This window comes from Cuculus canorus, chromosome 1 (assembly GCF_017976375.1).
Source record: "Cuculus canorus isolate bCucCan1 chromosome 1, bCucCan1.pri, whole genome shotgun sequence".
NCBI lineage: Eukaryota > Metazoa > Chordata > Aves > Cuculiformes > Cuculidae > Cuculus > Cuculus canorus.
The window spans coordinates 155,648,688-155,660,103 of NC_071401.1; the positions used below are offsets into that span (position 1 = coordinate 155,648,688).

At 45.5% G+C, this 11,416-nt stretch overlaps 1 protein-coding gene across 1 annotated transcript; it reads right to left on the reverse strand.

Moving 5' to 3' along the window:
• Positions 1–383: 383 nt before the first annotated feature.
• PHF5A (PHD finger protein 5A) lies at positions 384–11,390 on the reverse strand. The gene is made up of 4 exons (XM_009556622.2): positions 11,190–11,390; positions 9,218–9,241; positions 7,625–7,791; positions 384–4,220 (listed from the first exon to the last, which is right to left on the reverse strand). The coding sequence occupies exons 1-4, from the start codon at positions 11,239–11,241 to the stop codon at positions 4,131–4,133; spliced, it is 333 nt and encodes a 110-aa protein (XP_009554917.1). The 5' UTR covers positions 11,242–11,390; the 3' UTR covers positions 384–4,130.
• Positions 11,391–11,416: the final 26 nt, after the last annotated feature.

The following is an 11,416-nucleotide window of genomic DNA, read 5'->3' on the forward strand; positions in this document are numbered from 1 at the left end:
TGCCACTGAAGAGGACTTTTTTGGGAACCTGTCAACAACCACGCATTAAGAAATCCCAGCCACCGTGCTAGTGCTCATTTTCCCACTGATTAAAAAAAACACAACAACTTTTGAAGTTGTTTTTTGTTTCTCCCGTGGAATGGGGAGGATGAGAAGGGAAAGATTTCGGAGAGCTATTACGAGCAGCCTTATTTTCATCGCTCCTATTTTAAAAGGAATTTAGTTACAAGAGATTTTTTTTCTTCCCCTAATACTTCCTTGCTTTGCTGGAAACAAAATCCCACTGTCAGCCAGAGATGAGGAAATTAAAATGAGTGCGCTATTTTTAGCATCATTAAGAAAAAAGGCAATTACATTTCTAAAATGCTATTGTTGTTTTAATAAGGTGTTACTCAGAGGGTGTTACACATTAGGGCTCTTTAAAATACTTGTGCCTTGACCATGCTCCTTTAATTATCGCATCGCCCCGGTACACATGCAAGCAGAGGAATTCTGTCACGGTATCCACTCACGCATTCTCGGCCATTCGGCTATTACGTCAAAGCAAAGCTACCGAATCATGTGCGTGTGGGGAGGGAAGGAATTGCCAGGCTGCTGGGACAGAGCTCATTTTGCTGGGTTATTTAATGCCAAGGAAGGGCAGTCAGGTTATAATCAGGTGTAATTAACACTGCCATACCCTGAATCCTCTTTACATTCGAGTCACATGACGACCTCAAGGAAATGAAAAATTCTTTCCTGCTATTGAAATGGGCAAACAACATCTCCAGCTGATCCCTCTAATGAGAAAATAACAGCTCCTGTGCAGATACCACTTCAGAAGCAGGATTTTGGCTATGCAGCTCCCTCAGGGAAAGCTCACAGGAAACCTCAAGGCCTTTGCCTGCCTTTGGGGTGTTTTGAAAAGAAAGATAATGCTTCAGGTGGAGGGCTTTGTCAAGACAAGGTCTGCATGATTCAAAGGACCAGAGGTGTGTTACGGAGCTATCTGTGGTGGTAGCTGAGGCCAGTAGTTCATCTGAAGGGGCTTGTAAGAGGGAACATCTACATTTCAGAATGCAGCCATGCCTTGTTAGTACTGGCAACAAAGAGGCCGATTACTTAATAGGCCAAGAGGTCCCATGTTCCTCCCCTCAATGTCAATATTTGAAATAAAAGGATTTTTTTTTACTTATTACCTAACATCCTTTTGATTAAAAAAAGAAAAAGAAAAAACAAACGATAACCCTACCTAGTAAAGTAATGGCAGGAAGACACATTCAGCTCCATACAATTGGGATTTGCAGCCAGCACCACAGGGGTCCAGCTGCCACAGAGATGCAGCCCTCCCTCTCTCTCTCCCTTTTTTGCATTTGTCATGCAAGTGCTTCGCAGCTGGCAGCCAGGGAGCTTAAGACTCCAATGTCTGAGGAAGCCCTTCCAGAGCTTGGAAAGCACAAAGTAGTTGGATGTGTCTGGTCTCATTTTCCCCGTGTAGGGAAGCTCGTCCTTTTAGCACGTGCTCTGGTCCCCAGTACTACCAGGAAATCTCCTACTAGACAAGTCCTTTAAAATCCATTTAGGTAAGAAATATTGTGCTTTTCTAGGGGCCCTGCCTGGGTTTCTTTTGCTGGTGAAGAGAAATCATTACCACACAAGCAAGGCTGAGTTTTTCTGGGCTACCCAGATATATTCATTACCCTTGTCTGATTTAGCAGCTTCAGGGCAATGTCCCATCCGTGCTCTGCAAAAACCAGAAAGGCGGAGGCGCTGAATCAATCTGAGCACCGGCAGCATTTGGCATTCTCCCCAGAGCTGTCTGAGCAAACAAGGCAAAGGGGAAAAAGCCCGTCCCTCCCTCTCTCCACCTGCCCAGTGACTCAGAACAACTAGAAATGGCAGCTTAACTCTCATTGCTGCCAGAACGCAGCCCGATATACCCAGCAGCCAGAGTGAGGGCACCAGAGTGCCAAGAAAGTAAGTACACTCAGCCGGTTTTGGGGGTGGGGGAAGGGATGGGGACACTCTTATCTCTATAGCAACCCCTGCCTGGTTGATCCTACTAAATGATCAGGAACACAGGCTGCTCTAAAATTAGATCTTCTAGGGGTCCCTGCCCCAGGGGCAATAACTCGGAGACAAAAGAAATAGCTCTAACTTCATTTCCCTCTACCTTCACCAGACTACTTTTGTTATCTTAGAAACTTCCAGGAAAGGAAAAAAAAAAAAACCAACCTATAAAGCTTCTGCGTTCCCCAGTGTGATAATTTGGGCAGCCTGACTGGGAGCAAGTGATAAATTCTGGTTGAAGTGATAAAGTTCCAGGTACAAAAAAAATCTGCATGTCATGTCCTGCTTGTAAAGAAATACAGAAGTTAACACGGCTGATAATGGCTCTGACATGGGCAGACAGGAGCAAGAGGCAGCTGCTTATTCAGGAAGAATTCATTTGAGAGAGTGGGGTTTGCTGGAACCAAAGATCCAATTTGCCCTGAACATCTCGGCAAATGGAATCCACGCTAGTAAAATTAACGAGAACCTGTGAAAGGGAAGCGTGTGCAGGGAAAAAGACACAGATACTCTCAGGACTGCAAAAAGCTTTCAAGAGAAACATGACAGAATTACTAGCTGAGGAGAGGAGAGGGAGGAGCAGCCGTAGGACCAGTCACAGCTAGAGGCAGCTGCAGCAGGAAGAGATGACTTTTAAGGGAAGGATGATCACAACTTGTCTGCTTGTTTTCACTCTTATTCAAATCGCTTAAATGGCTGGAGCAGGTAGGAGAGGAATTTATATCACAGACGAGTTAGAGGATCAGTACTAACCTCGGGGGAACAACTGAAATCCTAGAAAGGGCACAAAACAGGCTCTGCACCCCAAGACTGAACAAAGAGAATCCCATTACTGGAGCAGACGCTCTGCTCAGATGATGAAGACTCTGAAGACTACAGAGCATGTGGTGCTAGGACACCATTTAACCATTTGAGGAGTGCGTGCCCTAGTAGGGAACTCTGTTCCACCTCTGCGTAAAGGCTTCCATTCCCAGATCTCTGCTGAGCAAACAGACTGCTTTTAGCCTGTACTGGTATTTGACAAACAAGCAGCCTCTGGTTTTCAGCGTGCACACAGCCAATAGCCTAGAACACAATAGTTGGTTTCCAGTTACAGCAGGGAAGGCTTTAACTTATTCACAAGAACAGGATGGCGAGTCGAATAGCTTAGTAGGTTTTAGAAAGGGATTGGATGTTTGCATGGTGAAACAACATCCACAGCCGTATTAGCTAGGATAAGGGTTACAAGCTCAGCGATCCTCACGCTACGGGACAAAATGATGAGTGGCTGGGATCACAGGCAGACAAAAGCGATAGCCATTCCCTGAAGCTCCTTGCAGCAAGGTCACATGGCCATAAGCAGGCCCTGTCAGAAACCAGATAACCCATTGTGCAGTTCTAGTTGGGCTAATCCTGTGTGTCCCCAGAAAGGTCCAGAGGGGCTAGGCATGGAGTGAATCAGAGAGAAATACTTGTTTTAAAAAAAAAAAAAACCAAAAGAAGAGCTTTATTGGTATGCATCCTACAGAAACGGTTACAAGAAATGGCCTTGGATTAATCTGTCAAAGAAAACACGGAACAGCTGGGCTCTCCCTAGGAAAGCATCAGCCATGAGCAGGTTCCTTACAAAACAGGACAGTATGGAAATATACTGGAGGAAGGAGAGGGGGAAGCAGACACACGGGATTGGTGCTCTGTTCTTCAATACTGGGGCATGGGGTGATTTCAAACAATTGAGAGGAGGCCTGGTAAAAACCACTGCAAGATGTTTTCCCACAACAGAAATGGCACTTGCTTTTCACTGAGCCAGTCTCCTCCGTGTGTAAATAATTACTCACTAGGATTTTTAAAGGAAGCTGGGGTACCTACTAGCAGGGCTTCTGAAAAGAAAAAGAGATAGTAGTCCTCATTTGCTCTTTCTCATAGTTCTGATCAGGTTTCAGTCCCCATTTGAACAGTTACTCTCCAACCCCAAGTATACTACGGAACTTGTACTGTTTTAGAGAAAAATAATCTATAGGTATTCAACAATAGTGAAGTCCGGAGAAGTTCCAAGACACTCTTGCCAACCCAACAGGAGGTGTAGCCACGTATGGATAGGATCACCTCTTCTTGAAGCCATATTTCTTCCTTTCATAGAAGAGATCTGTCTTGGAACTGCCCAGGTTGACGATCTTGGGGCAACCATCTCTCTGTAAGAAGGAAAGACAATGTAAGTTAGGAGATGGACAAACAGAACAACATTATCACTTACATAGTTCTGGTAAGTTCTCAGTTCCCATGCTCCTCACTCTGTCCTCAACACATGCTTTAAACAGCTCTGCAGACAAACTACCCTCCTGTTCTGGTTACTACCAGCCAGAGAGTGGAGCAGAGAAGAGGATGGATGCCTTATTAACAGTTGCTCAGGGTGAAAAAGGAAAACAGCTCACATAACACCCACGGTTTAATGAAAAGGATGCTCAGTGTCTCAAGACTAGATTCTTTCTAAATTAGGATATGCAGGATTTATAGAGCCCAGGGAAATAACCTTTCCTCTTCTTGGCCAAAAAGAATCTTGTTGTTTTAGATGTCGCCAAGCCATTCTTGTGTTTAGGGACCCCCCATAGCTGTGACAGAAGAACTGAAGCTCAGGTTTCCTCCATCCTGGATGGACTACTGTAGAGGCTGGATGGTCATCTTGAGAGAGAACAGCTATTCAGAGCAGCTACAGAGACAAGTTCTTGTACCTGAACTCTAGTAGACAGTGAGAAAAAAGCTACAAGAAAAGCAAGAAGGGGAGCAGGGAAGATCCACCTCAGAGGTGTGGTTGCAAAGATAAATTAAAGATGCACCCTCTTGGAGTACCAGTGAACGTTTGTCCGTCAGCCACCTGAGCCCAGCACCTGCATAACTCACAAGGGCAAAATGTTGTGGCTGGCAACAGCAGCTGTGAGGAGCCCAGGAGGCAGAGGAACACATGCCCTTGGCTGTTGTGTAAGCTCAAATGGATTAGATTTAGAAAGATGTCTCTGGGCAGATGTCAGCTGCTGTAGAAACTGCACCCAAGCTGCCCCACCGACACCTGCTCCTGTTCAGGAGATGCAAGCCAGTGGGCAGGGTCTGCATAGTAGAAATAACAGAGAGAGGGTGGAAAAGAAATCATTCCTCCCCCATACACTTGCCACAACCCATCTCTAGTTACTGCCTCCTTACTTAATTTTGAACTTCAACAGTAGGACTCTTCCAAGCCTTGCCTCCCACGATCCAGGGAGTCTGTGACAGTCTTGACAGCATTATTGCAGGGCTCTATTCATTCTTCCACCTCCTCCTAAGGAGGCAGCACATAAGCATGCTCCTGGTCCCAAGAAGAGACTACTTATTGCAACTCACAGCTGTTCTGGGTGACAAGACAGGACTTTGACCCTTACTTACAGATCAAAGCGGGATGCTACAATACCTCATTCCTCCTTCCATAGAACAAATGAACCGAGAGTAACCAGGCCCTTTGCCCCGTGCCCAACAGCAGTCCACCTTCTCCCTCCATTCAAGTATTTGCTTTCCTGCTTCACTATCTTTTCTAGTCTTTCTCTGAGGATGATGAAAGTGCCGTGACTGAAACCGTGGAATGTTAGAGCTTCAGGTATAGAGCTCTGTCCATCTGCTTGTCTCATTGACACCAGCACCGGCTACCATAATTGTGACAGGCAGCACACAGCTTTTCCCATTCCAAGCACCCCACATCTGTGCCAACGCTTTTCAATCCTGCAAGTCAAACATGTCAAATTTGCTGTTTCAGATCTGCAACTCCACACCTGCAATAATTCCTAACATTCGAATTTGCTTATATAGAGCAAGTGCCTTCACCCGCAGCAGACTTCACCTCGCTTTCAAAATACTCAGTTCTTATTCTGCTTCTCCAACTCCACCTTTTCTACAATCCTCCCTTGCATAGCATCTGGATATTTCACAACTGAACCAGACACAATAAACTAAAGGTGAGCTTAGGTTATGGAAAATACCTTTTGGGAATCAATACAGAATCACAGAATGGGTTGGGTTGGAAGAGACTTTAAAGATCATCCAGTTCCAACCCCTTGACAGGGGCAGGGACACCTCCCACCAGACCAGGCAGCCCAAGGCTCCATCCAGCCTGGCCTTGAACACTTCTAGGGAAGGGGCATCCACAGATTCCCTGAGCAACTTGTGCCAGTGCCTCACCAGCCTCATTGTGAAGAATTTCTCCCTAAAGTCTAATCTAAGTCTTCCCCCTTCCAATTTAAAGCCCTTCCCCCACATGAATTCATAATTTACCAATGAATTTACCAATATGAATTGGTAAAAATAAAACCCAGCCTATTTTACTCATAACTTATCAAGGCAAGTATCTTGGTTCCAAAAGCAAGGGAACGAAACTACTGTTTCTCACAGCATTTCTAAAGTAGGAGGCAGCACCACCGTCACAGCATTTATATCCATATTTAGATACTAAGAAAGTTTCTGGTGCTGTCAGATCCAATGATTAAATCTAAATGAGGACCTGCCCCTGTCCTCGCTTTAGCTGCAGGCCTTCAGAGAAAACATAGACATTGCAGAGAATTAAGGCAGCAACTCCCTCAGCTGAGCGTGTTTGTCTAAATGAATCTGAACCATTCCCTCAGCATGTTCTCCACTGTCATTAGGGTGTGCTGGAGATGGCATTTGCAAAGCACAAACAACCTCTAACAGACACTCTTACAGCCATCAGGTCCAGATTCTTGCGATACTGCAACTGTAAGCACCATGTTTTTGCTTCCCCCTAAGGTTTTTCTAGCACTTCATTTGCAGTTGTTCACGTCCTGCACTCATCATGTTGGATATTAACAATTAACTTACAAGGGGTGAACAGCTGCCTCATTTCTCATGTGCAGAGACTATCTTTCAGCACAAGAAGATTATAAAAGGATTATAGCACTGAGTAGAGAAATAAGGGATCGTTACACCAAAAAGTGTTAGCGGAAAAAAGAGATGACTACGACACAGACCGTTCCAGACAAGCATAAAAAAAAATAAGTCGTATCTCACTGAAATTGTACAAGAAACTTTAAATTTGTAAAATACAATTAGTACAGACACTGGACACTAAGATCTAACTTTATGTCCCAACGCAAATGAAAACACAGGTGGTGATTCCATAGGCTCTACAGTACCACACGTGCCCTTGGTCAGTGGCTGATGATGGACTTGTAGTGAGGAGGTTCTCCTACCACTGCCTCCGCAGTGCCTGGAATATCTCTGACTCTGATAGAACCCAGGCTGAATGATCTCATAAGAGAACAACTTAAAGCAGTAACTCACAGCGTGTGGAGGAAGCGAACCCTGAGTGTGCAGTGCAAAGCACTCCGAGATGAAGACAGTTACAGTACCTCAAAATGCTACGATACCTCAAAATGCTTTGCAAACACAGGGAACTAACAACAGGGAAAGAAAGGTGTGAGGTAATGAAAACCAGTGCCCATATTGGTAGAGGAGCCCAAGTGTCCCATGTCCCAGCACGAACCTCTGTAGCTCCAAAGCCCTTAAAGGTAAGCTAAATAAGGACAGAACTAATTCAACAGGAGACTAAATAACAACATACATCTTTTTCCTGGATGGTGCACTCCTTGCAGTAGTAGGCATCGGACACTCCTGGGCCCCCACAGATCACACAGCGCCCTTGGTACGAGCCGTAGTTACACTCATCACATATGCGCACCAGAGTGCAGGGCCGCACATAGGAGTCACAGATCACGCATTTGCCATCACCTGCAAGCAGAGCAGAGCCTTTGGTTATAGAATGTTCTCTTCTTCACATCAAACAGGAAAAGCTTCCTAGACAAAGAACTTGCCTGTACACTCAAGGACAATACACTTGAACTGCAGAAATTCAGCTTGAAGGCATGGGGTGCAACTTTGTATTTGCATACAGACTGGAAAAGAACAGGGGCAACTAGCCTGCAATATTTGACATTTTCTATTTATTCATGTGTTCGCAATCAGAGAAGAAACCCAAAGTCACTTCTGTGATTAGCCAACACCTGCTTACATCATACTATTAACTTTTTTACTCTAGAACTTCTGAATTTTTCACTTGTGAAAAAAATGCTGGACTGACAAGACTAGCGTCCTCACCTACACAGAAGCAGCAGTGTAAGCTTCTCCAACAGTGCCACATCCACAGAAGTCTGGAGTTACTATTCTCAAAGAGATGAGATTAGCGATCGTACTCGTGGCCCCTTTAATCCTTCATCTGTGAGAAGGCCAAGGAAAGAATAAACTGGCATAAACAGCCATTTCGCAGAAGTTGCTCTTGCTTTCTCACAAGGAACCGAATGAAATTCTAGTACTTGTATCATACAGGCAAGCAGCCATCAGATGCTATTGACAGTCTCTGTTGTGTTGGACTTTATCCAGAACATTGACCTAGGGATGAAAAGCTTCATATCCTATTACCAGTTCCCAAGGCATCTAATCCTGACTCCTCCAAACAGCTCATCTAACCTGCTCTTAAATCTCCAGCACGACAACCCTCAACTACTACCAATGGCAACCTGTTTCACTGCTGAGCGCTCTTGAAAACAATCTTGCTGCCTCAGACTGTGCTTCTCCCCACTTGGCTTATTTTCATACTATATTTAAGTCAGTAACTAGTCATCTTATTTTTTCTGTTCCCCTACAAGGATCCAATGACAGCTCATAATCTTTTTTCTTCTCTCCTACAGCTGAGCACTGGCACTTGATTCTGTGTTGCCTTTTCTGCTCTAATTTTTATGTTCCCCGCTGCCACTGCCACTTCTTATTCTTCCAGAGGCTAAAGGGAACCTCTCTCAAAGTATGAAGAAGTCAGATTCCAAAAATGCACTTTTTTTCCTGCTTTGAAATGATCAGGCTGATCATTTGTATTGCAGATCACAAGGAATCAATCAAGGAATCACTGTAGCCTCAGCTACTGAAAATGCTGGTGGCACATACTCCAGAACAGCAAGCATTTGTGTGACAATCTCTTTGAGTATGCAACTTTGTGAGGACTCATTGATTTACAGCCGCAATACACAAGTAAATTTTCCTATCTCAAAGAGTGACATCAACTTCATGGTTAAAGCAAAACCAGAATCCAATCCCCAAATCCAAACTGCACGCTCTAACCACAAGACCGTATTCTCAAGCAGCTATATGTAGAAGCTATACTTACATTTTTCACAAAGTCTTCCGATTGCTGTAAGACAAGAAAAGAAGAAAAAATTTATTTGAGGCAGTAGCAGGAGAAAAATATAACTACAAGCTTGAATGTCAAATAATTATCCTTTGCTGTGAGCAGTCTTTAAAAAGAAATTAAACCACAAAAACAGTTTGAGCATAAATACGAACACATTTTACGATCATAAAATCACAGAATGGTTTGGTTCAGAAGAGACCTTAGAGATCATCCAGTTCCAACTCCCCTGCCATGAGGGTGTTGATAAACAATATATATCCTCCTGCAGACATATGCCAAAGTGTACATGCACTGTTAATGTGCAACGACACCCACTGGTTGCTCTGGGTTGGGGCAATATGCAGTTTCAATACAGGGTGGAAGATGATGTCATTGAGAGCAGTCCTGTGGAGAAGGGCTTAGGGGTGCTGGTGGATGAGAAGTTCGACATAAGCCGGCAACGTGCGCTCGCAGCCCAGAAGGCCAACCGTATCCTGGGCTGCATCAAAAGAAGTGTGGCCAGCAGGTCAAGAAAGGTCATTCTGCCCCTCTATTCCTCTCTTGTGAGATCTCATCTGGAGTACTGTGTTCAGTTCTGGAACCCTCAATGTAAGAAGGACACGGAGCTGTTGGAACAGGTCCAGAAGAGGGCTACAAAGATGATCAGAGGACTGGAGCACCACCCGTAAGAGGACGGGCTGAGAGAGCTGGGCTTGTTCAGCCTGGAGAAGAGAAAGCTTCAAAGTGACCTTCTAGTACCTGAAAGGCCTACAGGAAAGCTGGGGAGGGACTTTTTACAAAGTGATGGGACAAGAGGAGATGGCCTCAAGTTGCACCAGGGGAGGTTTGGATTGGATACGTGGAAAAGTTCTTCACCAAAAGGGTTTTCGGGCACTGGCAGTGGCTGCCCAGGATGGTGGTTGAGTCTCCGTCCCTAAAGATATTTAAAAGACAGGTTGATAAGATGCTCAAGATATGGTTTAGTAGTGGACAGGCACAGTTGGTCTCAATGATCTCCAAGGTCTTTTCCAGCCAAACATTTCTATGAGAGCAGCCCAGAGCACCCGCACCTCAGGGTGGACTCCCGGGAGCAGTGCCAGAGCCTTTCCTCATGGAGCTTCCTCTCCCTCTGCAGGGCAAAAACCACAGAAAGCCACTGAACACCAACACAACAGTGAAATTAAAACAGGGAGGGTGGGAGCATGGGAGGAGAGCATGTAATCTTGTGTAAAATTTCTCTCTCTTTATGATCTGACCTCTCATTCCTGTCCCCACATGCCCTACACTTTCATTGAGAGAGTTTTGTGTCCAGAATTACTTAATTTGCTTATTGACTGTTGTATGGAACACTGAAGCTTTGTGATTAGTTGATCACGCTGTGTACCCATGCTGGCAAGCACTTCTGTGCCACATAGGGCTGAGATTTCTGTTTTCCTCACTTAAAAAGATCATGCATTAAACCAGAACCACTCGGTTCTCCTGTTCAACACATCCATAGGTTTTACTTCAAATAATGAGCGTTTCATATGTATCCACGTCAGACTATATTTCAAAAGATACTTGCTAGTTTCAAGTGCTCTTCAGCCTCATCTGTTCCTCCTCAACAGCCAAGAATTACATCAGGACAGAAAGCTACCAATGGTCTGAACAGCCCTGTGGAAAGACTATAGCCAGCCTACTATAAAAAGAAAAGATTCTTCCAAAGGAGATAGCACTTGAAGCATTGGTGCCTGTGTGAAACTACTCGTGGCTGGTGCTCCTTGCTCAAAACTCTCTCTCCTTTCCTCTCTCTCCCTCCTCTTTCCTCTCTCTCCCTCCTCTCTCCTCCCTCTTCCTCCTCTCTCCTCCCCATCCCTCCTTTCTCCCTCTATTTCCTTCCCTCCCCCCCCACTCCCCACGGCCGGTGTCGGCTCACTCGAGGCAGCAGGAGGCCGGGACTCCCCACCCCGAGGCCCCACTCGGGACTCACCCACGCCGGCCTGTTTGCGGCAGAAGATGAGATCCGGATGGTGCTTGGCCATGGCGAGGGAGCCGCGCGCGCTCTCGCCGACAGGTCCTGGCTGCGGTGAGGGGCGGTGCCTGCAAAACTACCGACCCCAGGCGGCGAAGCCAAAGTGCGATCGCGAGAAGGGCTGCCAAAAAAAAACCCCAAACTTCTCCCACAGAGCTCCTCTATCCTTAGCCTCTATGATCCCT